Below are 16,736 nucleotides of genomic sequence, written 5' to 3' on the forward strand. Positions count from 1 at the left end.
TGTTACTGTTAGGTTAATCTCAGTCATGTCGTCGCCGTTGTGAGGCCCAATTGACCAATGTTTGTTGTTTTGAGTGAGCCTGGGGGCTAGGGATACCCCAGTCGTGAGAACAAGCAGCCTGCTTGTCCTCGGAGAAAGCAAAGATACTTACCTGTAGCAGATATTCTCTGAGGACAGCAGGCTGATTGTTCTCACAAACCCTCCCACCTCCCCTTTGGAGTTGTTATTTCATAAGCTTTTTGATTAAACTGAGTAGACGTGCACATATGGAGGGCGGGAAGTCAGTCCACGCATGCGTGGTGCGTGCAGCACGCATGCCAGAAGACTCTGGCAAAAGTTTGCTTATTTTTGCTTTTGCAAAATGCTGATTCCTGGGCCAACACAGACGTTGACTCACATGTGAGAACAATCAGCCTGCTGTCCTTGGAGAATACCTGCTACAGGTAAGTATCTTCGTTTTTTTGTGGGATGCCAAAGACATGCCCTTGCCACACCCCCTTTAAGCCTCTGCATCATTGGGATGCAGTGCCTCAAATAATGGCTTTCTAAAATAACTATTTGCATGTGTATGCAATCTAGATTTATATGTGTTGCTTTATTGATGCTTCTAAAATGACCTCCATGTGTCTTTGTAAGATAGGCCCAAAATAGGCACCTACTTATCCTCCCTATCTATAGTAAGTAACGTGGAGGATCATTTTTGAAAGAAACGTCCAAGTTGCGATTTGTAAAACGTTCAAATCCGGGTTGGGGAAAACTGTATTTTCGAAAAAAGATGGATGTCCATCTTTCGTTTCAAAAATACCATCAAAGACGTCCAAATCCAAGGATGTCCTTGCATTTGGACATCTTTGACTTTTGGCAAAACCAAAGACATCCAAGTCAAAAACGTCCAAATGTAGCCATTTGCATGTGGGAGGAGCCAGAATTTGTAGTGCACTGGTCCCTCTGACATGCAAGGACACCAACCGGGCACTGCAGTGGACTTCATAAAATGATCCCAGGAGCATAGCTTCCTTACCTTGTGTGCTGAGCCCCCCAAAACCCACTACCCACAACTGTACACCCTTACAGGTGAAGGGTGGCACCTATATGTGGGTACAGTGAGTTTGTGGTGGGTTTTGGGAGCTCGCTGTTTCCTCCACAAATGTAACAGGTAGGGGGGGTATGGGCCTGGGTCCGCCTGTCTGAAGTTCACTGCAGTACCCACTAAAATTGCTCCCGGGACCTTCATGTGCTGTCATGAACCTGAGTATGACATCTGAGGTTGGCATGAAATATTTTTAAAGATATTTTTTGAGGGTGGGAGGGAGTTAGTGACCACTGGGTGAGTGGTCATTTTGGGCACCTTTTTGTGCCTTATTCGTAAAAAAAAAAAAAAACACGTCCGGGTGAAAATGTCCAAGTGTTCGTCATGGACGTCCTTGCTTTTTTCAGTTATGGGTCAAAGACGTCCAAGTGTTAGGCACGATCAAGTCCCACCTTCACTATGTCTCCGAAATGCCCCCTTGAAATTTGGATGTCCTTGCGATGGACTTCAGTTGGAGACGTCCAAAATCGGGTTTCAATTATACCGATTTGGATGTCTGTGGGAGATGGACGTCCATGTTCCAATTTATGTCAAAAGATGGCTGTCCTTCTCTTTCAAAAATGAGCCTGATAGTGACATAGTAGATGGCGGCATATAAAGACCAGTACGGTCCATCTAGTCTGCCTGAGTAGATAAACTCATTACATAAAGGTATGAGGTGATGCAACGTAGGTATACCTGATCTTGATTTGTTCTTTTATTTTCAGGGCATAGACCATAGAGGTCTGCCCGGCACTGTCCTTGTTCTAAAACTTCTGAAGATGTCATTGACACCCCTTGAAAAGCTCCAGTCGAGTCCATCCATATCTATCTAGGCCACGATCAGGGCACAGACCATAAAAGTCCACCTAGCTCTGGCTTTGCTTCCCAGTTACTAGTGTTGCCTCTAGTTTCCGCTAAGCTTCTTTGGTGCGATTTTTTCTACACAGGTTTCCTATGTGTTTATTCCACGCATTTTTGAATTCCATTTACAGTTTTCATCTCCACCACCTGCCATGGGAGAGCATTCCAAGTATCCACCACCCTCTCGGTGAAAAAATACTTCCTGACATTATTCCTGACCTAAAATTTCTATGCCTATGTCTTTATGAAACCTGCAACAATTGTGAATAAATGCACCATATCAGTGGCGTACCAAGGGCGGGGCGGTGGGGGCGGTCCAGCCCGGGTGCACGCCACTGAAGGGGTGCAGAGAGCAGCCGTGCGCCTGTCAGCTCTGCTGGTTCCCTGCTCCCTCTGCCAGGTTACTTCCTGTTCCGGGCAGAGGGAGCAGGGAGCCAGCGGAGCCGAGAGCTGTGCAGCTGCTCCCAGCAGCCAAGAATGCACCCGGGGGGGGGGGGGGGGGGGGGGTGTATGTGTGTGCGCAGCTGACCTAGGATCATCACTGCACCATATACATTTATCTCTGTTCAGGTGTTGGTATAAATATATGAGCATGAAGTTTGCAAATAAGTGTATATTTTATATAATACAGGCATACTTTGTGACCGTGTGCACACACTACCCAAACTCCTCCCTTGAATATCATGTAAAGTATGTGCGAACATTCTCTGATCCTATTTTATACACTTGTAATCCCTGAGGTAATTTTATAAAAGCACTTAATAAGTACGGTTTTCAGCTTATAACATTACTGACATAAAAGGGGGTAATTCAGGTCCTTTTGGCTGCACAAGAAATACATGGAAATAAAAATGAAATGTTTCAAACTCAGGATATAGCTTTGCCAAAATATGTTCTGAGTCCAGAGCTTTAATGATTTGATCTAAATAGGTCTAATTTTCAAAGCCATTTATGTGGGTAAATAGTAATATAACCATGTAAATTGACTGTGAAAATTGCTCTCCTTCAGTACAGTAGAGATCTGCTAGCCCCATTAGGGTGATATGTTCCCAAGGGCATTTTTTGGGTGCGATTGAAAAATAAAGCATAAGAACATAAGAAAAGCCTTGCTGAGTCAGACCAAGGGGCTCATTTTCGAAAGAGAAAAACATCCCAAAGTGTTATAAAGCAGCATTTGGATGAATTTCTTTTCAAAACAATCAAATTGTTATTTTCAAAACCTATTTTGCAGATGTTTATCTATGTAATTCGTCTACAGTGTGTCCAATCAGTGTGTTTGAAAGGTGGGATTAGGGTGTGCTTAACACTTTGATGTTTTACAGCCATAATGGAACAAAACCAAAATGTTTTGTTCTAGACCTGTTTTTCTAATGAATAAGACACAAAACGTTGTCCTAAATGACCAGATAACCACTGGAGGGATTCAGGGATGACCTCCCTTACTCCTCCAGTGGTCACTGAGCCCCTCTAACCCCCCCCCCAAAAAATGTGAATAAAAATAGCACTCACCAGCTTCTATGACAGTCTCAAATGTTATAGCCAGGTCCTCTAGAGCAGCATTCAGGTCTCTTGAGTAGTGTAGTGATGGTGGGTGCAGTTCATTGTAGACAGGTGGACCCAGACCCATACCTCCTCCTACCTGTTACACGTGTGGTGGAAACTGTGAGTCCTCTAAAACTCACTATGAGGCATATTTTCAAAGCACTTAGCCTTTCAAAGTTCCATAGAAACCTATGGAACTTTGGAAGGCTAAGTGCTTTGAAAATATGCCTCTCTGTGTCCCCTTCACCCATAAGGACTATTATAGTGGTGTACAGTTGGTGTTGGGTTTGGGAGGGCTCAGCAGACAAAATAAGGGAGCAACGGTAAGATGTGTACCTGGGAGCATTTATATGAAGTCCATAGCAGTGCCCCCTAGGTTGCCCCATTGCTCTCCTGGGATGTCTGGGAGACAAGTCTGATAAAAATGCTGGCCCCTCCTACAACCCAATGACTTGATTTTGTGCGTTTTTAACTTGTGTCTGTTTTTTTTTTTCTTCCCAAAAATGACCTAAAAAGATACACACAAAGAACAAAACCTTGTTCGAAATGTTGTTTTTGAAAAAAAGATATCCGTTTTTTTTTTTCCAAAAATGGTTACATTTGCTATTCGGATTCGGGACGTGTAGCGCAAAACGTCCAAAGTCCGACTTTGACATATCGAAAATACCCCTCCAAAGTTTATTGAGCCCAGCTTCTGGTCTCCAACAGTGGGGAAGGGCTGGAGGGAGGTGGCGATGTACTGGACCCTGGGGGTGTGGGAGGCTGGAAGGCGATGGCAATGTACTGGTTCCTGGAGTGGGGAGGGGGGTCTGGAGGGAGATGGAGATGTGCTGGACCCTGGGGTGGGTGGAGCCTTAAGGGACATGGAGATGTACTGGACCAGGGAGGGAGTGGGAGGGAAATACACTGGACCTGGGGGAGCCAGAGGGAGATGTGCTTGACCTTGAGGGGGGGGGGCTGGAGGAACATGGAGATGTTCTGTACCTGGGGGGGCTGGGGGGGAGACAGAGATGTGTTGGACCTGGGGGCGGCTGGAGGGAGACAGAGATGTGCTGTACCTGGGGGTGGGTGTGGGGGGGTGGGTGGGATGGAGGGAGACAGAGATGTTTTGGACTGGGGAGGTGGGGCTGGAGGTAGATGGAGAAGTGCTGGACCTGCCAGGAAGGGGAGCACAATAGGGGACAGGGACAGAGACCAGACTGTTGGAAGGAAGAGACAGAGACTGGATCGGGGGATGGAGGTGGAACAGAGGAGGAGAGATGCTGGACCCACAGATGGAGAGAGAGGGTTATTCCAGAGCATGAGGTGGGGGGGGGGCAGGGGAGAGAGAGGGAGAGATACTGGACCAAGGGTGTGAAAGGAATGGAAGAGAGGAGGCATAAAGAGATGCTGGGCATGGAGTAAGTGTAGAGATAGTGACACAGGACAATGTCAGAAAGGGATGGGATAGGAACACAGAGGGGCATTGTTGATCACAGAGAAAAGGATAGGGACACAAAGGGACAATGCTGAATATAAGGAGAGGATATAAGACAGCAGATGCTGAACATGGGGGAGAGGGAACAGGGACAAAGAGGAGAGAATCTGGACTGGACAGATAGGAACACAGAGAGAAGATGGAGCAGAGATGTTATCTGTCCTGGACTATGAATCTCCTCCCAAGGAAGGGATCATGGTTCCATTACACCCTATCCTTAAGGATGAGCTGATGAAGAATTGGGAATCTCCTCTCTCAGTGTAAGTTGTACCAAAGAAGGTGGATACTCAGTATCATATCCAGAAAGCTTTCAGATTTGAGAGGGCACATTTGACTCACCACTCTCTGGTAATCAAATCTACCCTCAAACAAGCCAGAAGTTCCAGGACTCATGCCTCAGTTTCCCCAGGTAGAGAGACTTGGACCATGGACTCATTTGGGAGGAAACTGTATCAGGCCTCGATACTCATTAATTGCATTCAGGCCTACCAGCTCTACACAAGCTTATACTAGAAGTCTTTAATGTGCAGTACGCTTAGTATCATGGCCTCTCTCCCTCAGGAGCAGTCCACTGAGGTTCACCAGTTGGCCAAAAAAAACAGCTGGAGTGCAGGACATTTCTGGCTGGGGCACTTATGGCACCTTTGATATTGCATCCAGACTCTCTGCTATGGGTGTGGGGATGTGTAGACTTTCATGGCTGTTCGTCTCTGACTGAGAACCAGTAGTTTAAGAGAGGTTAGCGGACGTACTTTGCAGAGGAGATAATCTTTTGGGGGACAAGGTGGAGGAAGTTGCAGACCTCATCAACAAACATACTGACACCATTCAGTCCCTCTCTCTGCAGCCTCCAACTACATCATCCTCCACTAGGAGGTTGCCAAGCGTATCTAGGTGGCAAACGTATTACTCTCAAAGGCATAGGGTTCCACCACATTCATGCCATACCCAGCAACCCCAGCCCCAGTGTTCCCAGCCATGTCAGTCCTGTGCACAGAAGACCCAGCTGGCTCCCCAGTCAAAGCAACCCAACCTCCAGGCCCTGGCCCTCACAGCTTGGATGTTGAGAACGTAGAATTTCAATCCTTAAATCTACTTGAGGATGTCTCCAAATTCTTGCTGGCTTCCAGGAAAAGATTCCACTAAGAATTATTTAAATAGAAAAAGGTTTTCTGTCTGGTGTGAGGGCAAGGCCCTAGATCCTTTTTCTTGTTCTACACAAAAACTGCTTGAATACCTCCTGCACCTCTCTGAGTCTGGTTTGAAAACCAACTCTGTAAGGGTACATCACAGTACAATCAGTGCTTACCATCCTGTGTGGGAGATGAACCCATCACTGCACAGCCTCTAGTTGTTCAATTCATGGGAGCCTCCTGTCAAACCTCCCAGTGTGTCATGGGATCTCAACATTGTTCTCTCCCAGCTGATGAAAGCTCCTTTTGAGCCACTTGACACCTGACATCTGAAGTAATCTGACCTGGAAAGTTGTGGTTTTGGTGACGGTTACTTCAGCTCGTACGGTAATTGAGTTTTAAGCCCTAGTAGCTAAGCCACCTTATATGAAATTTCATCACAACAGAGTAGTTCTTCGCACACACCTTAAGTTCCTTCCTAATGTAGTGTTGGAATTCCATCTTAATCAGTCAATCGTCCTACCAACATTTTTCCTAGAACCGCATGCCCATCCTGGTGAGAGTGTCTTGCATACCTTGAATTGCAAGTGAGCCTTAGCCTTCTATCTGGAGCAGACTAAAGCTCATAGACATTCCACTCAGCTTTTTGTTTCTTTTGACCCAAACCAGATGGCGGTAGATATCGGCAAACACACAGTTTCAAATTGGCTATCAGATTGCATCTCCTTTACTTATACCTAGGCTAGGCTGACCTTAGAGGGTCACGTCAAGGCTCATAATGTCAGAGCCATGGCTATGTCAGCAGCCCACTTGAGGTCAGCCTCCATAGAGCTCCTCAACCTCATCGACCTCCCAACCAGAAACAGTTCGACATCTTCCCGTACTTACCTCAACTTACACCTTCCCAACTGCAAAGGTATTAAGTACAGATCCTCCTATGCATCCAATTTTTCCTTTTTGGGTAGCCAGCTTTGGAACGCTCTTCCAAGACCCATCCGAACAATCAACGGCCATTTGCCCTTCAGAAAAGTGTTCAAGACCCTTCTGTTCAAGATAGCCTACCCCAATGATCCAACTTAACTAATCCCGCCCACATGATCCCTGTCCTGACGATTGTTATACATTAGACCATCTCGCATTCTCCTCATCACCATATCTCCCATTCTCCCCATGCTCACCCCCTATCTTTTCCTCCCATCTTTCCTACGCCCTTCCCTCCCCATTTCTTTCCCCTCTATGCTCAAATGCTCAATTTACTTATCCTTTACCCCATTATTATTACATTTACAATAATTTGTATAATCTTCTGAAGACTTTGTAATTTCTATTTACTTTTTTACTATGTAAGCCGCATTGAGCCTGCTATATGTGGGAAAAGCGTGGGGTACAAATGTAATAAATAAATAATAGAGGAGATTTGCAAAGATGGTTCATTTGTCCACACATTACATCTCATTATTGCCTGAGCAGGTTACCTGACATGACCAGCCGGTTTGGGCAGGCAGTCCTGAAGAATTTGTTGGTGTCTGGAATCCAACTCCACCCCCCCTTCCAGGACCAGTTTTCTTTAGTTCCAGTTTCACCTTTCAAAACTAGTATGTAAATAGTTTCAGCTTAATTGACTTCAGGTCTCGACATTTTTAGTCCCTATCATCCTAGCATTGTTGTTTTCCGTGAGCCTGGTAGCTAGGGATTCCCAGTTGTGAGAATTAACGGCCTGCTTGCCTTGGAGAAAGCAAAGTTACTTATCTGTAGCAGGTGTTCTCAGAGGACAGCAGGCGAAATATTCTCATATACTCTCCCACCTCCCTTTGGAGTTGTATTCATTCAGCTATATTATCCTTCTGAGGAACCTCCACTGTGCAGAGGCGGTTAGAGCTGATACTGAACGGCACTGTTTGGTTAAATACTGCTGAATATTAGTGGATAGGCAGGAAGAAGTGATTTAACTGGGTAGGAGGCTCTCCTGGCTGGTTAAATTGCTTTGAATTTCAGGAAGATGAAATTTAAACATATTTTTACCTCTGAGCTTTCTTATCATACTGCAAAATACTGGAATATCTTACTTTTGATTAGTAGATTGATACCTAATTATATGAAATTCCATTGACAACTGAAAACTTCTTATTTTCAAACTTCCCAAACTGGATATCAAGCATGATGGTCTCTGTGGCTGAATGTTATAATCATTAATGTGTTAATGATTATAACATCCCAAATGACTGGCTATCTGATTGTGAATCCATAATAAACCAAATTTTGGTAATGATGTATAGAAGTAATCGTATTGTATTGTAAATGTGTGTGTGTGTGTTGTGTGTGTGTGTTTCTTTCCTTTTAAATTGAGCAAGATTTGTTGACAAAGCCTAATCAGCAAACGGTATAAAAATTGCGTCCCAAACCAAAAAGTGTTTAATTGTCATATATTATTATAACTCTGTAGTATTTTCTCCTTACTTTGCCAAATAAACACAAGCACTTCTTGAATTCTGTTTCATCAGGATTCTGTTCGCACCTTTGAGCATCCAGGTTTCATTATGAGGCTGATCCTAGGAAAATGGCTCAGTCACCTTTGAACCTGAATTTTGCTGACTTTGAAGTTGTCCTTATGAACATTTATGATGTCATGCTGAAAGCTGTAAATCTTGTGCCACGAGTTGAAACCAAATTATTTACAGAATGGGGTAAGAAATTGCCACATTTGTACATGCTTTTGTTGTCTTATTATTACATAGATCAGCTTTATTTGTGATTAATTTGATTTATCTACTTAACATATATTTTTTTTTAATTTTGAATGTAGTATGACTTATCTGAAGTCAGTTAAGCATATGATTTTCTAAAAATGTGTTATGATTTCCACAATTATTTCAAAATGGGTTTCAGTTAATCAATTATATTTGTTTAAATATGTTATTGGGGCAATTTTCAAACTGATTTCTATGGGTAATTAGGTGGTTATTCATGAAAAGGCCTTTTGAAAATTGCCCTGGGGCATCTATTTTTCTGGTGGTGGTGGTGGGGATGTGGAGATGAGGCCAAGGCAGCTAATAGTAGTATGTGTGAGAATTTCATTTTAAAATTCTCTGGATGCTTTCTGCTGCTTTCTCTCACAAGTATGTGAGGAAAAAGCCTTCATGAAGCACTGTCCAGCTGGTAAATTTTAAAAGCAATTGGGGGGGCATTTTCATTTGAAAATCTGCTTGAAACAAGCTGCAAGCAAAACAGAAGATTGAGAATAGACCTCTAAAATTTATTGATACAATGAAAACAGTTTGATGCTCTAGTTTTCACTATCAATGTCAGCAGAGGGACTCCCATCAGCTTAAAGATGCTTAGAGGGAACAAGTGATGGCATGGGGCCACCTGAGTTCATCTATTAGAAGATGAGGAGAGGATCAGAAGGGGCAGAGGACAGATTAGTGGTATGGAGGCCCTGGATTGGGGTGGGTGTGGGAACAGGATTGGGTACAGAAGTACTATGATTTTGAAGAGCGTACCAGTGCCTATGTTTCTAAGCAGCCAGGTCCCAGGTACTGGTCTGACACAGACGCCTTCTCAGGCTGCCTCTCTCCCGGCTGCCCCACCTTTGCCGATGCCTACCTTTGAATGAGATGTTCCGAGCCAGGGAGAAGTTGGTGCAGATGCCCTCAGCTGCAAACTGCTCAGGCATTGAGGATGTTTGCACCAGCTGTGGTTCAGCCCCAAATTCTTCCTGAAGTTCCATCTATGCCTGTGCAGAGATCCTCAATTCTAGCACCTCGCACATACAGTACCGCTCTCAATGTCAGGGGAGCAAGCTTCCTGGAGTCTTAGGGTAGGGCTGTACCTCGGCACTCTTCAGGACGTGGACATGGTTCCACTGTTCTGAGGCAGCACAGACTCAGCCAGGTCTGAGTATGGTGAGGAGTCTGAATGGGGACCGTTGATGGGACTGAGAAGAAGACCCTCATACTTCTTGGAGGAGGAATCTTAACCTGGAAGAGAGATATAAATCTCCATCTGAGGGTCTCCTTTTCACTGGTTTTGTCAGGAAGATGGCTTCTGCCATCCCATTTAAGTTAGAGACAGAGGAAGAGCCCAGGGCAGAAATCTTAACTGTCCTGGACTACGAGTCTCCTTCTAAGGAAGGGGTCACAGTACCATGAACCCTATCTTTAAAGATGAACTAATGAAGAACTGGGAATCTTCCCTCTCAGTGTAGGTTGCACCTAAAAAGTTGATATGCAGTATCATATCCAGAAGTCTTCCTGATTCGAGAGGGCTCAACTGACATACCACTCTCTGGTGGTCGAGTCCGCTCTAGGACTCATACCTTGGCACCCCTAGGTAGAGAGACTTGGACACTAGACTCGTTTGGGAGGAAAGCTTTTCAGACCTCGATACTCATTGCTTACATCCAGTCCTACCAGTTCTACATAAGCCTTTAGTTGCAGTTTTTGGTTCGTAGTACACTCAGTCTTCCGGATTCTCTCCTACAGGAGCAGGCTTAGTGCTTCACCAGTTGGCCAGTATGCAGCTGGAGTGCAGGGGCACATATGACTCTTGAGATAGCATCCAGACTCTCCGCAATGGGTTTGAGGATGCATACTCTCTTATGGCTGCGTGTCTCTGACCTAGAACCAGCGGCCCAGAAAAGATTGCCAGATGTTTCTTGCCGATGGTGACAATCTGTTTGGAGATAAAGTAGAAGGAGGTCGTGACCTCATAAAGAAAACATACTGATACCATCCAAACCCTGTCTTGGCCACCCCTCCAATCGCAACCTCTTCCTCATGGAGATTTTTGAGTGGGCCTTGGCAGCGACCCTATCACTCTCAAAGTATAGGTTTCCACTGCGTCTTGGTCTGCCTAGAATCCCAGGCCCAGAGTTCTCGGCCCCACTCGTCCCCCAAGCTCTTCAAAGAGTGGGGCCCCTTTGGTGGATCTTTTTGTCACTCATCTCAACAACAAAGCCCCCCAGTTCTGTTCTAGGCTTAGGTCACACGGCAGATTAGCGTCAGATGCCATTCCCTTACATTGGGGGGAGGGACGTCTGTATGCATATCCTCCATAGAGAAGACTTTGCTGAAACTCAAACAAGATCAGGGGACTATGATCCGAGTTACTTTTTACTGGCTGAGGCAGATCTGGTTCCCACTACTTCTGGAGTTGTCCTCCAAAGAACCATGGAGATTGGAATGTTTTCCGACACTCATAACACAAGAATGAAGGGTCCCTCTTGCATCCCAACCTCCAATCCCTGGCTTTCACGGCTTGGATGGCTTTCATGGCTTGGATGTTGAGAGCGTAGAATTTCAGTGCTTAAATCTGGCTAAGGGCGTCTCTAAAATTATGCTGGCTTCCAGCAAGACCAGGGAACTATGGTCCTAATCACTCCTTACTGGCTGAGGCAGATCTTCTTTCCCCTTCTTCTGAGTTGTCCTCTGAAGATCAATGGTGATTCGAATATTATCCAACCCTCCTCACACAGAGTGTGGGATCTCTTCTGCATCTTAACCTCTAACCCCTGGCCCTCACGGCTTGTAATTTAGAGCACAGAATTTGAATCCTTAAATTTGTTGGAGAGAGTCTCCCACATCTTGCTGGCTTCCAGGAAAGACCGTGTTACTCATTTAAGTGGAGGAGGTTTTGCTGTCTGGTATAAGAGAAAGACCTTAGATCCTTCGCCCTGCCCTACACAAAACTGCTCGAGTACCTTCTGCTCCTCTCTCAGTCTGGTTTGAAACCACACTTTGTAAGGGGTCATCTCAGTGCAATCAGTGCTTATCATCACCATTTGGGAAGTAAGCCATCTCTGTACAGCCTCTAGTTGTTTGCTTCACGCAAGGTTTTGTTATTGACAAAGCCCCACTTTCAGATCTCTCATTGTGTCATGGGATATCAATGATGTCATCACCCAGCTGATGTGAAAGCTCCTTTTGAGTCACTTGATTCCTGTCATCTGAAGTATTTGACCTGGAATTTGTGTTTGGGTGGCCTTCACTTCAGCTCGCAGAGTCAGTGAGATTCAGGCCCTAGTAGCTGATCCACGTTACACTAAGTTTAACAACAATAGAGTAGTTCTCCACACACACCCTAAGTTCCTTTCTAAGGTAGAGTTGGAGTTCCATCGTAATCAGTCATTTGTCCTACCAGCATTTTTTCCCAAATCACATGCCTATCCTGGTGAGAGTGTACTGCATACTTTGAATTGCAAGCGAGCCTTAGCATTCTATCTGAAACGGACTAAAACCCATAGACAATCCACCCAGCTTTTTGTTTCTTTTGACCCAAACCGGATGATGGTTGATATCAGCAAATGTACAATTTCTAATTGGCTAGTAGAGTTATTTATTTCCAAAAACTTTCTATATCACTCTAGCTGACTAGCAGAGAAGACTGGTGTACAGGCTCAAATAACAATCAAATAAGAAAAGGAACTCCATTATAAGTTACGAAAGCAGAACATTCACACCAAGAGTCATAAATGAAGAGGGAGGAGAGACAGGACATGGAGAGTAAGGATGAGGAGGCATTTTAATAAAAAAAAAAGTGCAGGAAAGGTCAAGGTTGTTAAGCTGGTGTTACAGTTAGACAGACTCACCGGAACACCTGCTTGAAAAGCCAGGTTTTTAACTTGGTCTTAAAGTTCTTAAAAGAGTTATTCTATGGAGAGAGAGGGAAAGATTGTTCCAAGTGTGTGGGAAAGAAAGAAAAAAGCACAGCGTTGTGTAGATTCCAAATAGGCTAATCTGGGACTAGGTAGGACCAGTCAATGATCATTTATAGACTGAAGAGACCTAGAAGGGCAGTAGGGAATGGTCAGACATGAAAGATATTCGGGAACACCAAGTCGAAGAGCCTTAAAGGTAAGCAAAGCACCTTTGTATATTATTCTTTTTTCAACAGGAAGCCAATGATGCTTTTGCAATAGAGGTGAAATGTGATCTGAACGAGGAGCACGGCATAACATCCTGATGGCTGTATTCTGGAGTGTTTGTAATTTCCATATGTAGAAAGTGGAAATTCTGCATAAATAATGTTGCAATAATCTAAACAGGAAGTAAAAAAGGACAGAATCAGTGCATGGAAGTTCGGAGTATTGAAGAGGTGCTGAATAGCTCTTAGTTGACAAAAAAACAGGAAACTAACCTTAGTTAAGTGTGAAACCTGAGGCAGGAAAGAGAGAGAAGAATTAAGAATTATGCCTAGGTATCGAAAGATACTGGAGTGATTGATATACCAAAAGGAGTAATTGGAGATGAAGGGGGTAAAGCTGCACCCGAAACCCAGCATGCAATAATTTTATCAATATTAAGTACTAATTGATGATCCCGAGGCCAGGTAGCCACTGATTGGAGATGTGTGTAGTGGAGCGAGAGAGGTGTAGTTGGGAAGGTGGGATATATTGAAAAGAATGTCATCTGCATAGAAGTAAACTGAAATTCCAAAAGATTGATTGAGGGCAGAAAGAGGGCTTAAATAAAGATTAAAAAGAAGAGGGGAAAGTATTGAACCCTGGGGTACCCTTCAGTGCAAATCCTTGTGTTCGGAAACAGCATCAGAGAACAAAACCTGAAATGAACGACAGGATAGAAAGGAAGTGAACCATGTTAAAACTGTACCAGAGATCACAAGAGAAAATAAATGCACAAGAAGAAGGGAGTGATTAACCAGATGAAAAGCTACAGAAAGGTCCAAGGAGATAGCTAAGACTGTGTTGTGTCGATCAAAGTGGGAATGAAGTTCACTGAGACGTCATAATGTTTTGTTTTGTTTTTTTTATCCTTTATCAATTTTCATAATTTTACAAGCATTACTACTTGAACAAGAAAAAAAACAGTCAGAAATATTTAAAGAAACAAAATATCATCATAGCATATATGACATATTAGACCACTGTATTGAGGGGTGAAGAGCTGTTATAAACTTAGGAGATAAGATTCTTGCACACTAATTAAAGAAAGGCTTAGCACTTTATCCACATTTACTTTCCTATTAATTACCCATTCAGGAACTGCTCAAACTATGTGACATTAACTAGCATTACAATACTTTTTTCTGTTCAATAAATTGCTTTAAATGTTCAGGAAGAAAGAAAACATATTTAACTCCCAGATACTTAATGTTACATTTGCAAGGATAATTTAAGTTAAATGATGCACCCAACGCTAAAGTAGCAGTTCTTAATGCAAGAAAATCTTTCCTTCTAGCCTTAGTTTGTTTTGTTACATCTGGAAATACCCAGATTTTTCCTCCATGAAATGGGGGTTTGTAAATTTTTTTAAGGCCATTTTTCTCACCGAATCCAAATCTTGCTGAAATATGAAGGAAACCAATAAAGTTTGTCTCTCCGTTGTAGATGATATGGAAGATTCTAATAATTCTGTTACATTCAAGTCTCCTTGTGATTGTATCTTATTATTCTTTTTTGTGGGTAAATAATACATTTTATTCAACGGTGGTATGCTCTCAGGAGAAAATTTTAAATTTCCATCAAATATCTCTTAAATATCTCCAAAGGAGTATACACTGGAGTACGGGGAAAATTTAATAAGCGAAGATTCAGTCTCCTATTATAGTTCTCAAAATATTCCAATTTGTTAAATATCACAGAGGTATCCTTTATCAACTTTATTGAAGTTTCTTTCAGTTTAACATTTTCTGCGTTTAAGTGATTTAATCTTTTCAGTTATCTCATTTTCATCGATGCAAATGACACAGTTAAATCCTGGACATTACTCACAAGACCTTCAATTTTGCCCGTCGATGCCATCACAGTCTGCAGTGTCTCCCAAATCGCCTCAAGTGTAACCGACGCAGAAGAATCCTTCCCTGGGTTCTGTGAAGTTGGATTATGAGTCCCTGTTGGTAGGAGGGCCTCGGCAGAGACCGCAACTGCAGGCCCCATTCATGTTTTCCTTTCCTCGATCTCGCGAGTTCTGGATCCACCCCCGCTATCGGGCTTTGCCGGCTGTGGCGGAGGGTAATGCGACGGAGGGGACAATGAAACGTCCTGTCCCTGGAGTTCGGATTCTCCCTGATCCGATAACTCAGCGGGAACTCCTGTCGCTAATGATGTGGATTGCACAAGATAATTTTCCATGGTTTGCTGGTTTGGTGTCGAGGTTAGTGCTGGTTGGGTCACGGCTCTAACTGAGCCCTTTCTCTTCGTATGCGGCATATTAGGTTCAGTTCTTTAAAAAGAAATGCTTGAAGAAAAGCTCGTAGAGACGGGTTTAAACCTTACAAACCTCCAGAGTCACTCGTGGAGCGATGTCGAAGCCGCCATCTTGCTCCGCCCCCTCAACAGGACTGCCCATAATGTTTTTTTTAATTATAATGTGCTCTGAATCCTGATTGCCGCGGATGAAGGGCCAATGTTTTTTTTCTGTAAAAGAGGTAAGTTGAATGAAAACTGGTTTTTCAAATACTTTGGACATGTAGCAAAGGTTAGATATTGGGCGGTAATGACTAAGAATAATGGGATCTAAGGAAGGTTTTTTTCAAGATGGTATGGACTATAGCCTTATTCCATAGATCAGAAACCTGACTGGAGTACAGATTAAGGTTAATCAGAGATAGCAACGTTGGAAGCAAATCTAACTCCAGTGTCTTTAACCAGGAAGACATAAGGAGGATCACATGGACAATAAGTAGACAACTTTCATAGTAGACAACGTTTTGCAAGGAAAGAAGGGTTGGCATATTGAAGGAAGACCAGGAGGATGAACCAGCCTGAGAATGGGAAATGAGATGTTGAAGAACTGGGTAACATTGGAAAAGTGCTTACTAAAGTATCATTCTTATTAATGAAAAATACTGACAGATCCTCAGCTGAAGGAAGTTATGTGTAGTATTTGTTGCTATGCAAGATGTAATTTGTAAATAGAAGAAAGATCCTTTGGATGGATTAGAGGATGTCAAGAGTTTCTTGGTAATATAATCTTTTTTCGCTTTCTTTAAATGATAAAGTCGCGGTGTAGCTGATGATATTTTTGAAGAGTGGCAGGAGTTTTAGACTTTTTCCAAAGCTTTTCGGCTCGACGATACTGACGTTTTAGATGTAGCAAGGTTGGTGAGTACCTGATATTCCTTTTAATGGAGCAGCATTGATGAAAAGCTTTTGGAGCAATTTTATCAAGGCCTTGTGCCAAGATAGTGTGCCGTGATTCAGCCTGATCATGAAATGATTTAGTGGAGAAATGTGATGGAACAGTGAACAAGAATGGAGAACGTGAAGACATGTCAATCTTGGAAAGAGCCCTAGTCCAGTAAACGGAGGACGAAGTGAAGGCAGCATGAGATGGAAAAGAATAAGATAATTAGCAGACTATGGGAGAGGTAAGAAAGAGAAGGCAGATAGGGATGTATGAGAGTCTTGAAGAGTAAGGACTAAGTCTAGAGTATGGCCTGCAATGTGAGTAGGAGAGGAGATCCATTGATACAAGGAAAGGTCAGAAAGAAAATCGTAAAAGACTTTTGCTCTTGGATTTGTAAGATCATCCAAATGGACATTAAAATCCCCCAGAATCAGCAGATTGAGAAATCGTATAGTAGCTTTCAATAGAGCCTACCGACAAGACTCCTAACCTTCAGCAGAGAGAGAGATGGGGGACAATACTAGGAATGATTCTCGTGCACACTTCATTTTCATGATGTGTAAAGA

At 43.4% G+C, this 16,736-nt stretch overlaps 1 protein-coding gene across 1 annotated transcript in view; it reads left to right on the plus strand.

Moving 5' to 3' along the window:
* DNAH7 (dynein axonemal heavy chain 7) overlaps positions 1-16,736 on the plus strand; it is a 525,690-nt gene that overhangs the window by 56,758 nt on the left and 452,196 nt on the right. The window contains 3 exon segments of the mRNA XM_030210108.1: positions 8,587-8,637; positions 8,639-8,668; positions 8,670-8,769. Of these exon segments, the coding sequence (XP_030065968.1) occupies positions 8,587-8,637; positions 8,639-8,668; positions 8,670-8,769 (181 nt within the window).

The sequence above is a fragment of the Microcaecilia unicolor genome, chromosome 7 (assembly GCF_901765095.1).
Source record: "Microcaecilia unicolor chromosome 7, aMicUni1.1, whole genome shotgun sequence".
Taxonomy (NCBI): Eukaryota; Metazoa; Chordata; class Amphibia; order Gymnophiona; family Siphonopidae; genus Microcaecilia; species Microcaecilia unicolor.